The sequence below is a fragment of the Glycine max genome, chromosome 12 (assembly GCF_000004515.6).
Source record: "Glycine max cultivar Williams 82 chromosome 12, Glycine_max_v4.0, whole genome shotgun sequence".
NCBI classification, from domain to species: Eukaryota; Viridiplantae; Streptophyta; class Magnoliopsida; order Fabales; family Fabaceae; genus Glycine; species Glycine max.
Window position 1 is genome coordinate 27,940,275 of NC_038248.2, and position 23,166 is coordinate 27,963,440.

The 23,166-nt window shown below is 36.9% G+C and overlaps 1 protein-coding gene across 21 annotated transcripts; it reads left to right on the top strand.

The window, feature by feature from the left end:
- Positions 1-3,533: 3,533 nt before the first annotated feature.
- Positions 3,534-22,821, top strand: LOC100803123 (O-fucosyltransferase 35). 21 transcript variants are annotated; one of them, XM_041007543.1, is made up of 13 exons: positions 3,534-3,887; positions 3,992-4,264; positions 4,371-4,510; positions 4,706-4,777; positions 5,030-5,218; positions 5,309-5,436; positions 6,850-7,016; positions 7,089-7,273; positions 8,104-8,171; positions 8,256-8,344; positions 8,465-8,627; positions 20,130-20,222; positions 22,156-22,821. In XM_041007543.1, exons 5-13 carry the CDS (start codon positions 5,101-5,103, stop codon positions 22,288-22,290), a joined length of 1,146 nt encoding a protein of 381 aa, XP_040863477.1. In that variant the 5' UTR covers positions 3,534-3,887; positions 3,992-4,264; positions 4,371-4,510; positions 4,706-4,777; positions 5,030-5,100; the 3' UTR covers positions 22,291-22,821. The 21 variants fall into 21 exon arrangements, 19 of the variants coding, with proteins under 19 accessions (XP_040863477.1, XP_014620448.1, XP_040863479.1 ...); XM_014764962.3 differs by having other exon boundaries at positions 3,536-3,887; positions 4,443-4,510; positions 5,086-5,218; XM_041007547.1 differs by having other exon boundaries at positions 3,556-3,887; positions 4,443-4,510; positions 5,086-5,218; positions 7,116-7,273.
- The last annotated feature ends 345 nt before the right edge of the window (positions 22,822-23,166 follow it).

Below are 23,166 nucleotides of genomic sequence, written 5' to 3' on the forward strand. Positions count from 1 at the left end.
GCATACAGATGATGTATATGACTTGGTGTGCTTGTTGACTTCGATGGAGGATAAGCTAGCAAACCACAATAGTGGTGGCAAGAAAAAATTGCCCTAGATTTTTCATTGGAAATTTGTTCCCTTTTTGCATGGAATTATGCTGTTGGGTTGCGTGGTTAGACACAAGTTGGCTTTGATTATCTTCCTACAAGCTAAATGGAATGGAGGGTTCTAAACAAATTGATTAGGAAGAAAGGTGTTGCGCCTAAGGCCCAACTTAAGAATTTAGGTTCACACTATTTGACATCTAAACCATGAATGAAGGCATCTTAGATTAAAGTTATCTCAAGATGTTCTAAGAATAACATATAACTCCTCCCTTAAGTAGGCCATTGATCCTAAATATGGAATTCCAACTCATTATCATCATGTATATATACCTAAAGCATCATTGCTACAAGTATGCACATTTATTACAACATATCTTAAGTGGGATTCTTTGTTAACTTAAGTATCAAAGTGTCAATATAGATACCCATCATCGCTTTGAAGTTTAGAATCATAGAGTTAAAGTCAACTAAGTGATCGATGTCCATTTAATAATTTGGGACACTAGGTAGCTAGAATGTGAAACCTTCGCCTGCCACAGTTCAATTCTTCAAACCAAATTAAAGGGAAGGATATTTGAGAAGAACGGAAGATAGAGAAAAAGAGGGACATGGAGATGGAGATGGAGATTGGGAAGTATTTTAATATTTAAATGGTTATTCTATTTTAATATTCTTTCTTATTATTAAAAAGTTAAACCTTAATTTTGTAACTATCAATTAATTTGAACGTAACATTATTGTTTATTAAACTTTCAAAAGAAAAAAAATAACTAATTTGTCCCCAACATAAATGTTAGGAAATTTACTGAAGGTTATTAAATATAAAGGTTAAATTGTGTAAATCAATGAAATTAAAAATTAAATTAATTAATATAATAATAATTGAAAAAATAAATTGAATAATAATTACTAAAATTATGAATTAAATTTACTAGTTTATATTATTTATGATGATATTGACCGACATTAATTATAAATTTAAAAGATTATATTGATGTTCTACTTTAACTGAATATGAAGTGAGTGATGAATGTCATATCATGCTCATCACATTTAGGCAGGTTGATAATCAAAGTTTGATTAGTCATGTGCTGAGTCATTTGACTCGGACAAAAGATGTTTCCAACTCATCAAATGTGACAAATGTAAGATGAGTATTATATATGTGCAATTGTGAATAATACATTGAAAAAACATAAATATAGTTTAAAAAAAACGAAAAAAACATTATTATATACTCATTTCTGTTATCTGACTTTGTAAATCTTTTGTATATATTCAAAATAAAGTATCACTTATATTCTATTTTTTAAATAAATTTTAACTTATAAAATAATATAGTCATTTTTCTATAATTTTTGTTTTAATTCCATTTCATTATTCCTTTTCCTACTTACCTCATTACATAACTTAACATGTCTATTGCTTTCTTACTTTTCCTTTTCCTTTTCCCTTTCATATGTTTATCATATCTCCTATATATATTGTTGTCCATTGAATAGCATTTCTTTCACATCATTTGATACTTGACAACATGACCACGACCTTTGAGCCTCTTTATATTGATCACTATCTGCTTTAGTCTATCCATACATACAATTTTGGCTGGCATTAGTTACTAGCTTCGTTCAATCTATCCCTATGGCAAGCTTGAGAATATCATGCCTTGTCCTTCTCTTCACGTCAATTCTGATCTGCCAAGAAGCTCGTCCTCTACCTTTCACCTTCTCAAGAAGTAATCAAAGCCATGCATTTTCAGGGAGTGCCACAAAATTGGTTAAGGAGCTTTTGCTAAGGAAGCAATTGCTTGGTACGGAAAATTATGAGCCTAATCGACTCAGTCCAGGTGGTCCAGACCCTCTTCATCACTAATGAATGTGCAATTAATGCATGAAAACTTGAGAATCATAGATTCATGCAACAGGAAAAGGAAAGATTGTTATTGTCACTGCATTTACCTTCCCACGTACGCATTCCTTTTAGAATTAGGAGTCCATAAATCATTTTATTGCATAAAATGATTTATTTGACCATTTTTAGTTGATTCTTAAGAAGAATCACAAAGAGGGTAGGTGGAATGATCCTAGAATATTCTCTGTCGTCTGTAGCTAAATTTTCAGTTAACGAAACTTTCTCATTTGTTTTTGTGCGAGATTAATTTAAGGTTTTAAATTGTGATTGTTGTTATAGTCACGGTCGCTGACAGGAAATTAACATTGTAGCTGAAATTGCAGTCAGACCATTTTTTAAAATGTTGATGATGTTCAATCTTAACTTGTTAAATCCTAGCTAGTTTATGTTGTCAAGACTCAGAGTGAGATCTTCTGAATAATTTAATCTCTTCACATTTTTGAAGAGTACAGGTCATAGTTTCCAGCGATATATAAGTAGGTTATTAATTAATAATGTTGTGAGTTTGCCTTAGATATGGTCATATTGGATATTGATGTTGTTACATCAACGATCTATAGAAAGGGGTAGTGTTCTTCAAACTAAACTTGATCCTATAACCATTTAACTTAGAATGAGAAACTGCCTCTCAACCAAAATAATACGAGGTCTTAATTAGTGAAATTAAAAATGCTCTGCTACTAATTATAGTGAAAAATGCTCTTAATTAGTAAAACTTGACCATGTTTGGTGTTGTTATATTCACATAACATGCCCGATCTAAGGACTTAAATGCTCTGTCACTACAAGAAAATAGTGAAAAATGTTGAATAGTATTCGTCTTGACTCTGATGCTACTAGTATAGTGCATGTCGGTTTAGCCAACACTAGGTGCATATTATTAAGTGTTGCATTTACAGAAAAAAAAAATTTCTTAAAATAAGTATTATAATTGATTTTTTAATGTAACATTAATTACTTTTTTTTTCACCAATATCCTTAATAAATGTTACTTTAATTTTTGAATCGAATATTAATATTATTTTCTTTCATTTATTTAATAAAATTAGTTTTATAAAATTATCACTTTTTATCTATTTATTATTTTTTTAATATGTGTAAAACAATAAAAAAATATCACTTATTTTGGGATGGAAAAATTATATTTAAACGTAGTGTCAATTATGGTCAAACACTGAGTTAGATAAGTTAACACCGGTTAGGTCGGCTAACTTCAATAGGCAAATGTCGTTTATCCATTGGTGAGGCTACACAATTATTGTCGGAGGCTAAATTTTAGGATTCAACTTATCACATCCCCATTATATTAGATGTGACCATACTAGTGTTATAAAATATATTTCCTCCATATCTAAATCTAAACAATAAAAATACTCTTTGCCCCCACTACTAAAATAAAAGTCTACAACGACAGCGGATCTACGATGATCATATAAGAAACGTCTTAAAAAAAAGGTGGTGACATTTTCTGAGTGTAATTTTTCAAAGACGGTCCTGGAAAACTGTATTTGAAAATGCAATACTACATCGTTTTATAAAGAACCATTTTTGAAAACACGTCTAAGTTATTTAAAAGGAATGCGACTCTCTGACTCGCACCTCATCTCTTTCACTCGCGACTCTCTTACTTGTGACTCTCTCACTCTCGCACCTCATCTCTCTCACTCGCGCCTTATCTCTATCACTGGGAGGAGCCCTAAGCCCCAATCCCGTGAAGGGTCTGAAGCCCCGCATCTAGTCCTCGAATCCAAACCCCATACACACTCTCTCTCTTTGCTGCAAACGAACCTTCTCCTGGGCAGCCTCTTCTTCTTGGGTCTTTAAAATCCACCATTTTCAAAAAAGAAGAGAGAAAACAATGAGTATTGAGTCTCTCTGTCTTCCCTGGTATTCTTCTTCATTTTGATTGGATTTTTGTAACCCTAAAATTAACCTAATTGCAATCAGAGATGTATCACTATTTTCATATTTGTGTTGTGTTGTGTGGACAGAAGTATAGCAAAGGAATGGCGAACATAGATATCGAAGGGATCTTGAAGCATCAGCCTGACGATGGGCGCGTTCCGAAGATGAAAATAGTGTGTAGTTTGGGCTCTACTTCTCGATCTGTGGAAATGATTGAGTAGCTTCTTAGGGAAGAGATGAACGTTGCTCGTTTCAATTTCTCTCATGGCACCCACGACTATCATCAGGAAACCCTCAACAATCTCAAGACTGCTATGCACAACACTGGTATACTCTGTGTTGTCATGCTTGACACTAAGGTAGGTTTTCTCACTAAATGCCTCATGTATGGTGAATGGTGATAAATTTCTTATTCATTAAATTATATCCTGGTGTTGTTGTTGATCTCTACCCACACTTACTAAGAAGGATAAGGAATATATTCTTCAATGCGGTGTACCAAGATTGACATGATTGCTCTTTCATTTGTTCGTAAAGGCTCAGATGTTGTTAATGTCCGCAAGGTTCTGGGGCCACATGCAAAGAATATTCATTTGATGTCTAAGGTATTTTTTGTTGAACTTCCTTAATAACAAGAGGTTTTTTTATTCATGCGGTTTCTCAGTTGCTCTGGCAATGTGTATTGTGAAAATGTAATTTATAATGAAGTCAACAGTATTAGCCAGCTTGTTGGAACTTCCTTAATAACAAGAGGTTTTTTTTTTTTTTTTTTTCTTTCTGATTTTGCTTTTATGTTGTAGTGATTGTTGGAGAGATTGCTAATTTTGTAGCCTACATTTATGCCTCTGCTGTGCTTTGAGCATTATTGTTAGGTAAATATTTATTTCCATTTTATACTATACTAAATACTATAGTTGTTTCCATTTCATGTTTTAGTCCCTATACAGTTTCTTTGTGGTGATTTTGTACTGCTACAAAGTCTTCTATATTAGTGAGAGGGACCAAAATTTTGTCAGGCATGCATGTGCAGGGACTAAAACTTGTAATTTTCTCGTATAAAAACTAAAACTTAAAAATGAGGACAACTATAGGAACCACGTGAATAGTTTAACCTTGTTATTAAGGAGCTGAGAATTGCTATGGATATGGCAATGCTGTCTTGGCACATTTTCTCTTGAAGGAGAAGCTGCAGAAAATGGGCATGTTGGGGTGTCTTTTGTGCATTGTTGGATCAACTGTTATTGTGCTGCATGCACCTGAAGAGAAATCTCTTAGTTCTGTACAAGAAATATGGGAATTGGCCATTCAACCTGGTATTCTGTCAAAGTTTCATTAATTATCCATTATGAAAAAAATGCTTAATGGTATTTTCTTGATTATTGCTTTCTGCTTTTTGCATCCAGCATTCCTCTCATACACTGCCTCAACAATTGCCGTGACATTGTTCTTGGTTTTGTATTGTGCTCCCCGTTATGGCCAGACTAATATTTTGGTTTATACTGGAATATGCTCGATAGTTGGGTCCTTGACAGTAAGTGACTCTACACAGTTAACCTTGTCATATGTGATATTTTTATCATTTTGGATATTTCTATACTTTCTAGCTGTTAACTGAGTTGTATACCATAGTCCACCATATGTTTTAACTTTCTGATAAAATACTAATTTCTCAGTTCATGAGTGTAAAAGCAGTTGGCATTGCGGTAAAACTTACAGTAGAAGGTGCAAACCCGGCTTTCCACTTTCAGGCATAGGTTTTTGCAATGGTTTCTATCACCTGCATCATTGTCCAACTAAATTACCTTAATATGGTCGGTGCTATTTTTTTTATTTTACTAACATTTTCTATTAATGTTACTCTTTTTGGGATAATTTACTCTCTTACTTTTTTAAAGTAACTATTTTTCTATTAAACATTGTTCTTCAGGTAACTTTTGAGAATTTTCATGTGGTTGTTTAGTTCTTTTAAGTTTTAATAAAGTAACTATTTTTCTTATATTAACCAGGAGGTACTACATTGTTACTTTGAGACATATATTTAAGCTTCTTTTCTATAAATTTGAGCTTTGTGTAACAGTGACAACTATGATTAGTGAATAACTGTGGAGGTTGAGACTGTAGTGTGCCTGTTATGTTTGTACTAAAAGAAGAGTGATAGACTGAGGGTCTTGAATCTTAAATATATTTTTATTTGTTCAAAAGTGTAGGTTGGTACTCTGATGCAGCCGAGCACAACTAATTAATATACATACATATACGTACCTTACTGGATTGATTATTGTTTTGTAAATCACAGTAGTATTTATGCAACTAATTAATATACATACATATAATCACTTTTTATTTTGAGAATTAGAATTTTGTAAGATATAACGTTAGTTATCTTAATTTTTTATTGATAAATATTAATTGTTAGAATATTAATTTTGTTAGTAAAAAAATCAAATCCATAATTTTTTATTTTTTTTTCTTTGTCCTTAATCATCCAATCTACCTTATAATTCTCTCTCCTTAACATACTAAATATATATGTTTTCTTGATTTTGCGTCATTAAGTTGGCAATATAAGCTGATAACTTAATTTTACATTTTATCCTTTCCCACGCGCGGACACAAAAAACTTGAACTTACAAGTTCAAGGTGTTTGACATAAGAAAATTAGTCTTGGAGGAAAATAGTGCATATACCAGTTACCAAGTCATATATTATGTATGTGAAGAATAATTTTAAATTCTTCTATAAATTTTTTCCTTTTTAAATCCTCTTATTTATTTTGTAAAAAGAATATTTAACATTTTTATATTTTCAAAACATTAAATATATTTAATTTTATATTTTCTTGATTCTAGCCTGTTGAGTAGTTTTGTTTAGTGACTATTAAAGCTTGGTGACTTTTGAGTTGATTTATCTTTCAACTTTTATGAATAATATATTTCTTCTCTAGGTATGTGGTCCCAGTGGTCGCTGGTATCTGGCAGACAGTGGGTCTGTGCCTGGAGATCTTTTACTTATAATAGGAAAGGCACTTACCCATGCTACTGTTGGCCTATGTCCTGCTGCATCATATAGAGCTTCTCCTGATTATTTTTTGAGTCCTAATGGTGGAGGAAGGTACCAAATAATTTTTTTAACAAAAGTCTTGTATTTGTGATGACTGATAAGATTTCCAACCAACTTATTTAGGTACTTTCTTGAGCTTTGTGACTGTAGGACTTCTCTTGCATATAGACTCATGCCACAGGGCAATGCTATATTAGATTGTTCCCTAATTGCAGCAGCTGGCCATGTTATTCCCCAAAGTTATGTTCGAATATCTGTAAGCCAATTTATGGATGACCTTGTTGTCGAAGAACTGATAGGCAATAGATGTAAGTTATCTCTCCTTATTACTGATTACAATGATTATGCATCCTGCTAGGCCCTTGTTCAAGATAAAAATCTTACAATTTGTCATGGATTATATAGCTATCAAAGGCTGGTGGGAGGCTTATAATTAAGTAGTTAACTAGTAATTATTAGTTTTATTAATAATTGATTGTAGTATTATGCTTAAGGAATCAAAAGTAGAAATTTTTCTAATGTTATTAATATATTATATTTTGTAATTTTTAATAAAAAGATTATATTAATTTAACCATTACTCATAGTAAAATGAATTATAAATTACTAGTTTTAAAGAGTTTTTGGAAACGTATTGTCACTAACCATTTATGAGTTGAATGCAACTACTTACTTTTAGTATGTTAAAATAGACTAGCTTTTAGTTAATTAAGCACAAAATTGATCTAATAAAATAATATATTATTTTAGTTATTAGTTTTTGTTAAAATTAAAATAGAATGTTGTTTTGGCTAAACAAACCAAATGGGCTAGGCCAGATATGAAAAATGTTGGCCTGAAAATCACTGAACCTATTTGATCTGTATTATTATTATTATTCACATAATGTTAAAAAAATATATATCAATTTTGATCTAATTTGATGAGCCAACAGATGATATAGTAGTATCTACTAGTTGTATAATAACAAATGAAAAGGTCTATGAGCCACCTCTTCTCCCTCCCAAGAGTCAGTGTTTCTGTTCCGATTGTCTTTTGTTTCTATCTATTTTATTAAACTAGTTCTTTGCTCTAATTTTTGCTTTCTAACAGTTTATTTAGTTACCTTATGGATAAGACCCTTTTTTTTTGTCACCAGGGGTTTATAAAAACAATGGATACCTTATGGTCTCGTGCAATGGAGGACTCAACCAAATGAGAGTTGCGGTGAGTGATTGGTTTTGTTTTGTTCAATCATAATTAATAACCTATATCTTGATTTGGGTCTGATTATTTGATGTAACTTGGCAGATATGTGACATGGTGGCTATTGCCAGATATTTCAATGTCACACTTATAGTTCCTGAACTGGATAAAACATCCTTTTGGGCTGATCCCAGGTGAACCTCTTAATTTCACTGTGCATGGTGTAGATTTGTTGTTTTAGTGATCCCAGGTTGAAGAAATTTCCAGTGATGATTTTGTATCAATCGGTGTTTTTTGTTACTTGTGTATCCTAGTGACTTTCAAGACATATTTGATGTGGATCATTTTATCGCGTCCTTTAGAGATGAAGTGCGGATATTGAAAGAGTTGCCTCCCAGACTCAACATGAAAGTGGAGCGCGGGTTTCTTTACACCATGCCACCTATTAGTTGTCTGATATCTTACTATAAGGACCAGGTACGCTTCTCTTCCTCTTCACTTTCAAGTCCTTTTCTTTTGTTGAATGCTTAATACATTGCTAGTTATTTCCTTGGACCCTCGGAGTGTGGACTTTCCAGAGACTATTCCATGTCTTCAACTATACTCCTTCTTGGAATTGTGTATGCTGTGGTGGCTTCAAGATTTCTAGGATTTTGGAAGTCTCAAATATTTCTAAACCATAGCAGAAGTAACAATGAGATAAAAGCAATAGCTGTTATTTTTTGTCCATTAAAATAATCATAATGTAAACTTTACCTAATTTTTTCAACATGTATGCTGCATCTTTATGAGGGAACACTGCTCATGAGCTTGTAACACTTTTGTCTGAAAATGCAATGATACAGGATGGCGTGTGTGATGTTTAGTCTAAATATATTTTGTTATCAATTTTATGACCCATTTGTTTTTTTCCCTTTTCATAGCAGAAATTTTCTAGACTCATTCTGTTTACTACCATGAATACTTAAGTATATACACAATCAATTCTTACATCAGATTCAAAATTATGATGCCATATGGACTAATAAGATATACTTGCTTGCAAAACTGAATGAACATAAAATAAAATTCTATGCCTTTTTGGATTCTCCTCTCTGTTTGACAGTCTAATTGCAAGTATACCAACAAGCATCAAGAACCCCATTGAAACCCATAGGAGAAAGACATGCAATGTAATCTGAAACTGAAGTCCTGAATTCATCTTCACATATAAACCTGTTAGTGTTTGGCTCTACTGAGCTTTAAAAGATTGGCTAAGATTTTGTTAAAACATAAGCACTTAGACAATGAAGGAAAGCTGGAGTTGCTGCACATGATGTCCAACGTTATGTCAAGGAATGAGATCGGGCTGCACAATGCACAAGGCAAGATAAAATGTCAAATGAAGAATTGAAGTTGCAGGATCCACGATGTCGGATACAATGTCCTGACATCCTGCCCGAGAATACTGGAGTTGCTGTACAATGCAAGATAAAAGTCAAGTGCAGAAGTGAAGTTGCAGGATCCACGATGTCGGATACAATGTCCTGACATCCTGCCCGAGAATACTGGAGTTGCTGTACAATGCAAGATAAAAGTCAAGTGCAGAAGTGAAGCTGCAGGATCCACGATGTCGGACACGATGTCCTGACATCCGGCCCGAAAATACTGGACATATAAATCTGTTATATCTTTAACAGATTATTGTGCAGTTAGCAAGAGATTAGAAGATCTATCTTTAGGAACGAATTAAAAGATCATTAAAGTTCGAATTTCAAAGTAGAAGAGTTCGTTCAGGGATTAAAGATTAAAGATTAAAGATTCAAACTAAAAGATCAAAAGTTATCTTTTAGTTCTTTCTCCTCCAGCATCAAGGCGTTGCAGCCCAGAATCGTACACGGCTATATAATCATGGAGGCTGCACGAGTTCTGTACGAGGCTGCACGAGTTCTGTACCAAGTCCGGGATTGAAGAGTTAGTTTGTGAGTTTTTGGGACTTGAGTCTTTTGTGAGCCACCTTGTTGGACCTATGTGTGTAGAGTTGATCTCTTGTGTGTAGAGTTGATCTCTTGTGTCTAGAGTTGATCTCTAGTGTGTAGAGTTGATCTCTTTTGTTCAGAGTTGATCTCTGGTGTGTCTTTGACTTAATTGTAAACACGGGAGTGTGAGTGAGAGGGAGTGAGCGGAGGTTCTCATATCTAAGAGTGGCTCTTAGGTAGAGATCGCACGGGTAGTGGTTAGGTGAGAAGGTTGTAAACAGGGGCTGTTAGACCTTGAACTAACACTATTGAGAGTGGATTTCCTCCCTGGCTTGGTAGCCCCCAGATGTAGGTGAGGTTGCACCGAACTGGGTTAACAATTCTCTTGTGTTATTTACTTGTTTAATCTGTTCATACGGACACATATAATCTGCATGTTCTGAAGCGTGATGTCGTGACATCCTGTACAACATCTGTCCCCTGGTATCAGAATTTCAATTGGTATCAGAGCCAACACTCGAAATCACAGAGTGAGATCTAGGGAGATAAATTCTGATGAACATGGAGAAGGAAGGAGGACCAGTGAACAGACCACCAATTCTTGATGGAACCAACTATGAATACTGGAAAGCAAGAATGGTGGCCTTTCTCAAATCACTGGATAGCAGAACCTGGAAAGCTGTCATCAAAGGCTGGGAACATCCCAAGATGCTGGACACAGAAGGAAAGCCCACTGAAGAATTGAAGCCAGAAGAAGACTGGACTAAAGAAGAAGACGAATTGGCACTTGGAAACTCCAAAGCTTTGAATGCTCTATTCAATGGAGTTGACAAGAATATCTTCAGACTGATCAACACTTGCACAGTGGCCAAGGATGCGTGGGAGATCCTGAAAACCACTCATGAAGGAACCTCCAAGGTAAAGATGTCCAGACTGCAACTATTGGCTACAAAATTCGAAAATCTGAAGATGAAGGAGGAAGAATGCATTCATGACTTCCACATGAACATTCTTGAAATTGCCAATGCTTGCACTGCCTTGGGAGAGAAGATGACACATGAAAAGCTGGTGAGAAAGATCCTCAGATCCTTGCCTAAGAGATTTGACATGAAAGTCACTGCAATAGAGGAGGCCCAAGACATTTGCAACATGAGAGTGGATGAACTCATTGGTTCCCTTCAAACCTTTGAGCTAGGACTCTCGGATAGGGCTGAAAAGAAGAGCAAGAACTTGGCTTTCGTGTCCAATGATGAAGGAGAAGAAGATGAGTATGACCTGGATACTGATGAAGGTCTGACTAATGCAGTTGTGCTCCTTGGAAAGCAGTTCAACAAAGTGCTGAACAGAATGGACAAGAGGCAGAAACCACATGTCCAGAACATCCCTTTCGACATCAGGAAAGGCAGTAAATACCAGAAAAGATCAGATGTAAAGCCCAGTCACAGCAAAGGAATTCAATGCCATGGGTGTGAAGGCTATGGACACATCATAGCTGAATGTCCCACTCATCTCAAGAAGCAGAGGAAAGGACTTTCTGTATGTCAATCTGATACAGAGAGTGAACAAGAAAGTGACTCTGACAGAGATGTGAATGCACTCACTGGGAGATTTGAAACTGCTGAAGATTCAAGTGATACAGATAGTGAAATCACTTTTGATGAGCTTGCTACATCCTATAGAGAACTATGCATCAGAAGTGAGAAGATCCTTCAGCAAGAAGCACAACTGAAGAAGGTCATTGCAGATCTGGAGGCTGAAAAGGAGGCACATAAAGAGGAGATCTCTGAGCTTAAAGGAGAAGTCGGTTTTCTGAACTCTAAATTGGAAAACATGACCAAATCAATAAAGATGCTGAATAAAGGCTCAGATACGCTTGATGAGGTGCTGCTGCTTGGAAAGAATGCTGGAAACCAGAGAGGACTTGGATTTAATCCTAAGTCTGCTGGCAGAACGACCATGACAGAATTTGTTCCTGCCAAAAACAGGACTGGAGCCACGATGTCACAACATCGGTCTCGACATCATGGAACGCAGCAGAAAAAGAGCAAAAGAAAGAAGTGGAGGTGTCACTACTGTGGCAAGTATGGTCACATAAAGCCCTTTTGCTATCATCTACATGGCCATCCACATCATGGAACTCAAAGTAGCAACAGCAGAAAGAAGATGATGTGGGTTCCAAAACACAAGGCTGTCAGTCTTGTTGTTCATACTTCACTTAGAGCATCAGCTAGGGAAGATTGGTACCTAGATAGCGGCTGTTCCCGACACATGACAGGAGTCAAAGAATTCCTGCTGAACATTGAGCCCTGCTCCACTAGTTATGTGACATTTGGAGATGGCTCTAAAGGAAAGATCATTGGAATGGGAAAGCTAGTTCATGATGGACTTCCTAGTCTGAACAAAGTACTGCTGGTGAAGGGACTGACTGCAAACTTGATCAGCATCAGTCAGCTGTGTGATGAAGGATTCAATGTAAACTTCACAAAGTCAGAATGCTTGGTGACAAATGAGAAGAGTGAAGTTCTAATGAAGGGCAGCAGATCAAAGGACAATTGTTACCTATGGACACCTCAAGAAACCAGCTACTCCTCCACATGTCTATCCTCCAAAGAAGATGAAGTCAGAATATGGCATCAAAGATTTGGACATCTGCACTTAAGAGGCATGAAGAAAATCATTGACAAAGGTGCTGTTAGAGGCATTCCCAATCTGAAAATAGAAGAAGGCAGAATCTGTGGTGAATGTCAGATTGGAAAGCAAGTCAAGATGTCCCACCAGAAGCTTCAACATCAGACCACTTCCAGGGTGCTGGAACTACTTCACATGGATTTGATGGGGCCTATGCAGGTTGAAAGCCTTGGAGGAAAGAGGTATGCCTATGTTGTTGTGAATGATTTCTCCAGATTTACCTGGGTCAACTTTATCAGAGAGAAATCAGAAACCTTTGAAGTATTCAAGGAGTTGAGTCTAAGACTTCAAAGAGAAAATGACTGTGTCATCAAGAGAATCAGGAGTGACCATGGCAGAGAATTTGAAAACAGCAGGTTCACTGAATTCTGCACATCTGAAGGCATCACTCATGAGTTCTCTGCAGCCATTACCCCACAACAGAATGGCATAGTTGAAAGGAAAAACAGGACTTTACAAGAGGTTGCTAGGGTCATGCTCCATGCCAAAGAACTTCCCTATAATCTCTGGGCTGAAGCCATGAACACAGCATGCTACATCCACAACAGAGTCACACTGAGAAGAGGGACTCCGACCACCCTGTATGAAATCTGGAAAGGGAGGAAGCCATCTGTCAAGCACTTCCACATCTTTGGAAGTCCATGTTACATCTTGGCAGATAGAGAGCAAAGGAGAAAGATGGATCCCAAGAGTGATGCAGGAATATTCCTGGGATACTCTACAAACAGCAGAGCATATAGAGTATTCAATTCCAGAACCAGAACAGTGATGGAATCCATCAATGTGGTTGTTGATGATCTGTCTCCAGCAAGAAAGAAGGATGTCGAAGAAGATGTCAGAACATCGGGAGACAATGTAGCAGATGCAGCTAAAAGTGGAGAAAATGCAGAAAACTCTGATTCTGCTACAGATGAATCAAACATCAACCAACCTGACAAGAGACCCTCCATTAGAATCCAGAAGATGCACCCCAAGGAGCTGATTATAGGAGATCCAAACAGAGGGGTCACTACAAGATCAAGGGAGGTTGAGATCGTCTCAAACTCATGTTTTGTCTCCAAAATTGAGCCCAAGAATGTGAAAGAGGCACTGACTGATGAGTTCTGGATCAATGCTATGCAAGAAGAATTGGAGCAATTCAAAAGGAATGAAGTCTGGGAGCTAGTTCCGAGGCCCGAGGGAACTAATGTGATTGGCACCAAGTGGATCTTCAAGAACAAAACCAATGAAGAAGGTGTCATAACCAGAAACAAGGCCAGACTGGTTGCTCAAGGCTACACTCAGATTGAAGGTGTAGACTTTGATGAGACTTTTGCCCCAGTTGCTAGACTTGAGTCCATCAGATTATTACTTGGTGTAGCTTGCATCCTCAAATTCAAGCTGTACCAGATGGATGTGAAGAGCACATTTCTGAATGGATACCTGAATGAAGAAGTCTATGTGGAGCAGCCAAAGGGATTTGTAGACCCGACTCATCCAGATCATGTATACAGGCTCAAGAAGGCTCTCTATGGATTGAAGCAAGCTCCAAGAGCTTGGTATGAAAGACTAACAGAGTTCCTTACTCAGCAAGGGTATAGGAAGGGAGGAATTGACAAGACTCTCTTTGTCAAACAAGATGCTGATAACTTGATGATTGCACAGATATATGTTGATGACATTGTGTTTGGAGGAATGTCGAATGAGATGCTTCGACATTTTGTCCAACAGATGCAATCTGAATTTGAAATGAGTCTTGTTGGAGAGCTGACTTATTTTCTGGGACTCCAAGTGAAGCAGATGGAAGACTCCATATTCCTCTCACAAAGCAAGTATGCAAAGAACATTGTCAAGAAGTTTGGAATGGAGAATGCCAGCCATAAAAGAACACCTGCACCTACTCACTTGAAGCTGTCAAAGGATGAAGCTAGCACCAGTGTTGATCAAAGCCTGTACAGAAGCATGATAGGGAGTTTACTATATTTAACAGCTAGCAGACCCGACATCACCTATGCAGTAGGTGTTTGTGCAAGATATCAAGCCAATCCCAAGATAAGTCCCTTGAATCAAGTAAAGAGAATTCTGAAATATGTAAATGGCACCAGTGACTATGGGATTATGTACTGTCATTGTTCAGATTCAATGCTGGTTGGGTATTGTGATGCTGATTGGGCTGGAAGTGCAGATGACAGAAAAAGCACTTCTGGTGGCTGTTTCTATTTGGGAAACAATCTTATTTCATGGTTCAGCAAGAAGCAGAACTGTGTGTCCCTATCTACAGCAGAAGCCGAGTATATTGCAGCAGGAAGCAGCTGTTCACAGCTAGTTTGGATGAAGCAGATGCTGAAGGAGTACAATGTCGAACAAGATGTCATGACATTGTACTGTGACAACATGAGTGCTGTTAATATTTCTAAAAATCCTGTTCAACACAGCAGAACCAAGCACATTGACATTAGACATCACTATATCAGAGATCTTGTTGATGATAAAGTGATCACACTGAAGCATGTTGACACTGAGGAACAAATAGCAGATATTTTCACAAAGTCTTTGGATGCAAATCAGTTTGAAAAACTGAAGGGCAAGCTGGGCATTTGTTTGCTAGAGGAATTATAGCAACTACAGCAATCTGAACGTGCCCAAACGAATCACTTAACATTAATAGCACGTTCACTATTAAGCCAAAACGAATTCGACCGTTGCTTCACACGCCCCTCTACATTCTTCATTCAAATTTATATCTGCTTGGCATTCGTGTTTTCACCAGCATTTCCCAATAGTTTTCTGAGATTTACGAAATCATTCCAAACGCTCTGCTTTTCCATGGCTACCTCACCAAAAGAAACTTCCGCTCCAGGTTCACCCGCTGTACGATCATCTCCGCACCAGGAACAACCAGAATTCAACATCCAACCCATACAAATAATTCCTGGTCAAGCTTCAGTCCCTGAGAAACTGATTCCCAGAAGACAACAGGGAGTGAAGATTGCTGAAAACCCTAGCCCTGCAACAAGTCCTAGGGAAGTAGACACGGAGATGGACAAGAAAATCCGCGGTATTGTGAGTAGCATTCTGAAAGATGCTTCTGTGCCTGATGCTGAGAAAGATGTTCCAACATCTTCCACCCCAGATGTTTCTGTGCCTGATGTCAATCAAGATGTTCCAACATCCTCCGCTCCAAATGCTGAAGCCCTCCCTTCACCCAGTGAAGAGGAATCAACAGAAGAAGAGGATCAAGCCTCAGAGGAGACCCCTGCACCAAGGGCACCAGAACCTGCTCCAGGTAACCTCATTGACTTGGAAGAAGTCGAATCTGATGAAGAACCCATTGCCAACAGGTTGGCACCTGGCATTGCAGAAAGGTTACAAAGCCGAAAGGGAAAAACCCCCATCAAGAGGTCTGGACGAATCAAGACTATGGCCCAGAAGAAGAGCACTCCAGCCACTCCTGCCACATCCAGAAGAAGCAAGGTTGCTATCCCCTCCAAGAAGAGGAAAGAAATTTCCTCATCCGATTCTGATGATGATGTCGAACTAGATGTCTCGACATCTAAGAGGGCCAAGAAATCTGGAAGAAAGGTGCCTGGAAATGTTCCTGATGCACCAGTGGACAATATCTCTTTCCACTCCATTGGCAATGTTGAAAAGTGGAAATATGTGTATCAACGCAGACTTGCGGTTGAAAGAGAGCTGGGAAGAAATGCCTTGGATTGCAAGGAGATCATGGACCTCATCAAGGCTGCTGGACTGCTGAAGACTGTCAGCAAGTTAGGAGATTGCTATGAAGGCTTAGTCAGGGAATTCATTGTCAACATTCCCTCTGACATATCAAACAGAAAAAGTGATGATTATCAAAGAGTGTTTGTCAGAGGAAAGTGTGTTAGATTCTCTCCTGCTGTGATCAACAAATATCTGGGCAGACCTACTGATGGAGTAATAGATATTGATGTTTCTGAGCATCAAATTGCCAAGGAAATCACTGCCAAACGAGTCCAGCATTGGCCAAAGAAAGGGAAGCTTTCAGCAGGGAAGCTAAGTGTGAAGTATGCAATTCTACACAGGATTGGTGCTGCAAACTGGGTACCCACCAATCATACTTCCACTGTTGCCACAGGTTTGGGTAAATTTCTGTATACTGTTGGAACCAAGTCCAAATTTAATTTTGGAAACTATATTTTTGATCAAACTGTTAAGCATTCAGAATCATTTGCTGTCAAATTACCCATTGCCTTCCCTACTGTATTGTGTGGCATTATGTTGAGTCAACATCCCAATATGTTAAACTACACTGACTCTGTGATGAAGAGAGAATCGCCTCTATCCCTGCATTACAAATTGTTTGAGGGGACACATGTCCCAGACATTGTCTCGACATCAGGGAAAGCTGCTGCTTCAGGTGCTGTGTCCAAGGATGCCTTGATTGCTGAACTCAAGGACACATGCAAGGTGCTGGAAGCAACCATCAAAGCCACCACAGAAAAGAAGATGGAGCTAGAACGGCTGATCACAAGGCTCTCAGAAAGTGGCATTGATGATGAAGAAGCAGCTGAAGAAGAGGAAGAGGCAGCTGAGGAAGACAAAGAAGCAGCTGAAGAAGAAGAAGAAGCTGCTGAGGAAGAGGAAGATGCAGCAGAAGAGACAGAATCAGATGATGATTCTGAAGCCACCCCATGATCATCAGACCCTTATGTTTGCATTTCACTTTTATTAGCTAAAGGGGCATGTCCCTTTGAACAATTGATTGTTATTGGTCTGTAATATTTGCACATTCATTTCATGCATCCTACTTTTGCCAAATTTATGTCTAAAAAGGGGGAGTAATAGTATTATGCTTGCTATTATGCATGATTATGTTGAATGTATGATGTATGGCAGTAGGATAGTAGGATACGATGTATGCATGATTCATGAGGATACGGTGTATGCATGATTCATGATCTTGAGGGGGAGTTGTATGAATATGATTTTGAGGGGGAGACTGCTGCTGATGATGACTGATGTAAGCTACTAGAAGATGCTGCAGTAAGAGCATGAAGACAGGGGGAGCAGATAGCGGATGTCACATGCGATGTCTTGACATCCTGGAAAAGACTAGTAGCTGATAGAAGATGCTGCAGTAAGCATGAAGACAGGGGGAGCAGAAGCAGAAAGCTGATGTCACGAGAGATGTCTTGACATCCTGGAGAAGACTTGTAGATTTGCAACTTGAAGAATTTCCGCTGTGCTTGATTACTCTGATAATGGAAGTTGCTGATCCCACTTGCATAACTGCTCGTACCTGCTCAGGAAGTGTCTAAGTATGTTTTAGACAAAATTTGCCAAAGGGGGAGATTGTCCAACGGTATGTCAAGGAATAAGATCGGGCTGCACAATGCACAAGGCAAGATAAAATGTCAAATGAAGAATTGAAGTTGCAGGATCCACGATGTCGGATACAATGTCCTGACATCCTGCCCGAGAATACTGGACAATGCACAAGGCAAGATAAAATGTCAAATGAAGAATTGAAGTTGCAGGATCCACGATGTCGGATACAATGTCCTGACATCCTGCCCGAGAATACTGGAGTTGCTGTACAATGCAAGATAAAAGTCAAGTGCAGAAGTGAAGCTGCAGGATCCACGATGTCGGACACGATGTCCTGACATCCGGCCCGAAAATACTGGACATATAAATCTGTTATATCTTTAACAGATTATTGTGCAGTTAGCAAGAGATTAGAAGATCTATCTTTAGGAACGAATTAAAAGATCATTAAAGTTCGAATTTCAAAGTAGAAGAGTTCGTTCAGGGATTAAAGATTAAAGATTAAAGATTCAAACTAAAAGATCAAAAGTTATCTTTTAGTTCTTTAACTGCAGATTTTTCAGAAGAAGATAGATCTCCTCCAGCATCAAGGAGTTGCAGCCCAGAATCGTACACGGCTATATAATCATGGAGGCTGCACGAGTTCTGTACCAAGTCCGGGATTGAAGAGTTAGTTTGTGAGTTTTTGGGACTTGAGTCTTTTGTGAGCCACCTTGATGGTACCCTAACATCAAGTGTTGGACCTATGTGTGTAGAGTTGATCTCTTGTGTCTAGAGTTGATCTCTAGTGTGTAGAGTTGATCTCTTTTGTTCAGAGTTGATCTCTGGTGTGTCTTTGACTTAATTGTAAACACGGGAGTGTGAGTGAGAGGGAGTGAGCGGAGGTTCTCATATCTAAGAGTGGCTCTTAGGTAGAGATCGCACGGGTAGTGGTTAGGTGAGAAGGTTGTAAACAGGGGCTGTTAGACCTTGAACTAACACTATTGAGAGTGGATTTCCTCCCTGGCTTGGTAGCCCCCAGATGTAGGTGAGGTTGCACCGAACTGGGTTAACAATTCTCTTGTGTTATTTACTTGTTTAATCTGTTCATACGGACACATATAATCTGCATGTTCTGAAGCGTGATGTCGTGACATCCTGTACAACATCTGTCCCCTGGTATCAGAATTTCAAAACCAATCACCAAAAAGTTAGATTCACAGACAAAACTCATAAAGAAAGGATTAAACTTTATAAGATTATAAATTAGGCAAGGGGAGCATAATTAATGAACAGGAGATGCTGCCAACTTTATTGAATAAAAAACTCATAAGAATATGCAACAGAAATGGAACACCTTACCTTAATGTGGTTGCTATCTATGGTTTTTGAAGGATTTCTTGTAATTTGGTGGTGCTCTTGGGATGACCTAACAAGGGGAAATATGATGGAAACAAAACTTGCAAGAAAGAGGAAAGCAATGAACTTTTTTTGAACTCCCATTCTTCGTAGTTCTTTTTTTTTTTTTTCTATATGAAAACATCAAAAAGTGGACAAACTTAATCTTCAATACTAGTGAAGATTTAAGGAAGCAGAAAACTATAACATTCTAAAAATAAAAACTGAATATGATTTCTCATGGAGTGAAGGATCTAGCTTTTCCTTTTTTTTTTGGTAGGGACTGTGGCTGTGACTGTCAAACAGCTTCATAGATGCTTGCTAGAGCAGGCAATACATGGCAACAACTATGGAAATGATAGAGATCCCCTCCACAAACCACAAAAACCACAAAAATGAGATGACTTTGATACCATGTCAAAGATCAAGTGATATCATGATAAAACAAAAGAAAGGTTTTAGGGAAAAACTGTATGCTTCTCTGGCCTTTATCTCATTAAATAGACAGATCCAATCCTTGATCTTCATTATGTTTGCTGTTAGAATAGGTTAGTTAGATTATGCAAACAGTTTAAAAGTATTTGACATAGAACTTTGACATGAATGTGTCCATATCTTTTTTAGGTGGAGGGGTGTTATGTATCTCTTATGTATGATCAATTTTCAGAGTGATCGTATAGAAAAGGTGGAGCAAGTGGTGAGAATCAAACAGAAGCAAGAAGAAGACAAAGCATCAGTCAAACTTCATTCATTTGAGTTGGTATTGCTGTCATTTATGTGGTTATTCCATTTTGTATGCAAGATCTGATTTCATGTATCTTGGTTGGTATAATTTCGTTCCCTCATATGATATCATGTCAGCATTGGAAAACAAAATAATAATTACCGAAACAAGGAGAGGCCTTGCTCTTTGAAGTTTGAAGAGTATACAGCAACTGGTTATTATAACATGTAGCTCACTCTTGCTTAGTAGCTCTCTACTTTTCAGGTCATTGCTTACTTAGTTACATCCACACATTTTGGTTTATTGGCTTTATTCAATTATAAGTCTTTTTTTTCTTCTTTAAGAAAAACAATTGAGAGATTTCTTAAGTTATTTAATCTATTGTCGCCTAAAAATTACGATATCCACTATCTCTAATCATGAGTATTATTGTCTTCATGACTATCTCTGCAATACTTTTATGCTATAGTTCATGGTTTATTGTTAAGTTATTTATTGTTATGCCTTTGAATCATTATAACACGCTTTCTTATTAGTACTCAGATACAAGCATCAATAGAAACATAGTAGTAGTAGTATCTTTGTTTAATTATAAGGTTTATCATTTCCTTCATATGTTGTTCAGGAGATTTTTGCAAAGCTTATCCAAGTACAAAAATTATTTTTTTAAAAAATAATACATTCTAAGACGGTCATGGAGACAACCATCTTAGAATGTTCGCACATTCTATAAGATGGTCGTTAAAAATTATCGTCGTAGATGCGTTTTTTATAAATTAAGAAAAATAAGTATTTCAAGAAAATAATATTTATTAGGGAATAATTATATTAAAATATTTTTATTCTTTTTTTAATTATAATAAATTTATTATTAAGTTTTTAAATACAACAATTTTTATTAGACCGTAAAAATGGAATAAATATTTGAATATCTAATTGAAAAATCAGAACATCAATCAATTTGAATTTTTTTCAAAGACTAAAGCTGTAATCTTTTTGCAACAGAGGAGTATATTTTTGGACTCATTCAAATAAATTTTAACTATGTTGACCGTATTAATGATGTCATTTCCAAAAATATCCTTCAATTATTTATGATTATAGTTCTAATGACTCCTTTTTATTCTTGATATCAAATTCCAAATGAAAAGATACTTTAGGAAAAAAATATTTTTAAAAATGATTAACTTTATTTAATGAAATTGGGTTTAAATATGATTAGTAGAATTAAATCAAATTAACTTACTTTCTTAATTAACATAAATTAATTATTTTTGCTTATATTCAAGTCAGCAATAAATATTGATTTTGCAAACCACACAAAAATTTATATAAACATATTGATTTTGCAAAGACAACCATATCTACATCAAAATTTACATTTTTGTAATTAATTTTGTTTTTTAATAACTAAATGTATCGGCTGTCAAAAAAACAAACTAAATATGCATTGCTTGTGTGACACACGAGTATTCATGGTAGTATGTAAAATAATAAGGGGGTAAATAGCCATTTTGATCATTATACTTTGCATTAGGTGATAATTTGGTTCCGATAATTTGAAAATAATTAATTTAGTCCACAAAAGTATAATTGTTGCGATAAATTAGTCCAACTGCCAAGTATTTGTCATTTCCATTATCGTGTGGTGCATATATGGCATGTTGTTGCTAGCACGACAATTCCATGTGTGCAAAGGAGGTTCCACATAAACATATTTTTTAAACTAAAATGTTAGGGAATTTTTTTTGTTGTCATTGACATCATCATCGGTATAAATGCCTGCATGGAGAACTGTTAGTCGCTATTTACGACTAACTTTTGTATAGAAATCATTTTCCAAAGTTTGTATAGTTCCCCAATTTATGGTCATTTTGGAGTAAATTTTGTAAATAAATCTTGTTTTATGGTTAACGCTGTCTCTAGAACATTTCCATTGGATTTAATAATGAAATCTGTTCATTTTCAGGTGAAAAAGAGGCTAAGTTTTGAATTGCAAAAAGTAGTAGTTGGGCTAAGCACATATCCACCGCTAAGCACAGCTTCAGCGAGCTTAGCACAAAAGAGAATCTGGCAGAGCATCAGCATCAAAGCCGCGTGCTAAGCGCGAGATCAGTGCGCTATGCGCAACAGGTGCCTTCAGCCAGGCTAAGCGTGAGATTGACGCTAAGCTCAATTCCACTTACCCGCGCTAAGCGCGAAGGTGGCGCTAAGCGCAGCGTCGCGATTTCAGAGCCTATTCAAAGCCTGTCTTGTACAGAATTAGGGTACACCTTTTACAACACCTTTTATGAAAACTTCTACACACTCGTACAGAACGGCCAGGGCACAGAATTCCAGAGCAGCCACAGGCCTATTTGGGGAAAATAGCCCTAAAAGCAGAAAAAAGGGAGAATCTTGTGCATTGAAGCCTAGGTTTTGTCATTTGAGAGAGATTATTGAGTAGAGAGTGAGTGTGAGATGCTGAGAAGAGGAGGAGGAATCCCCCTTCTTGTGTAAGAAACTATCATTCTCTGCTTTTAATCTCATTTATTGTTAGGGTTTCTTTGTAATGGCTGGCTAAACACCCTAGTTGGGGATTTCTAATGAACAGCTGATGTAAATACCTAATATCTAATTGATTGTGTTTTCTGTGTTCAATGCTTCATTCAATGCTTAATGTTTATATGCTTTTGGTCTGATCACCCATTTGTGTTCACAGTTAGGTGACTTTAGCATTGGGAAATGTACTGTTGCCTTAGAACTTGAATGAAGCAGGATCGAAACTTAATCTTACATGAGGGATCTGCAGGTTAAGTTTTGGTTTTAATTATGCTATTACAATAATGTTGTTTAGTTTAGGCCTAGTCTTACATGAGGGATCTGCGGATGAAGCTTAAGCTAAATTAGGCTAAACTTCCGTAAGCTACTTGAGCTGAGTCTAGTCTTACATCAGGGATCTGCAGACGAAACTCAGTTTAAGTTAGTATAAACCTAAGAG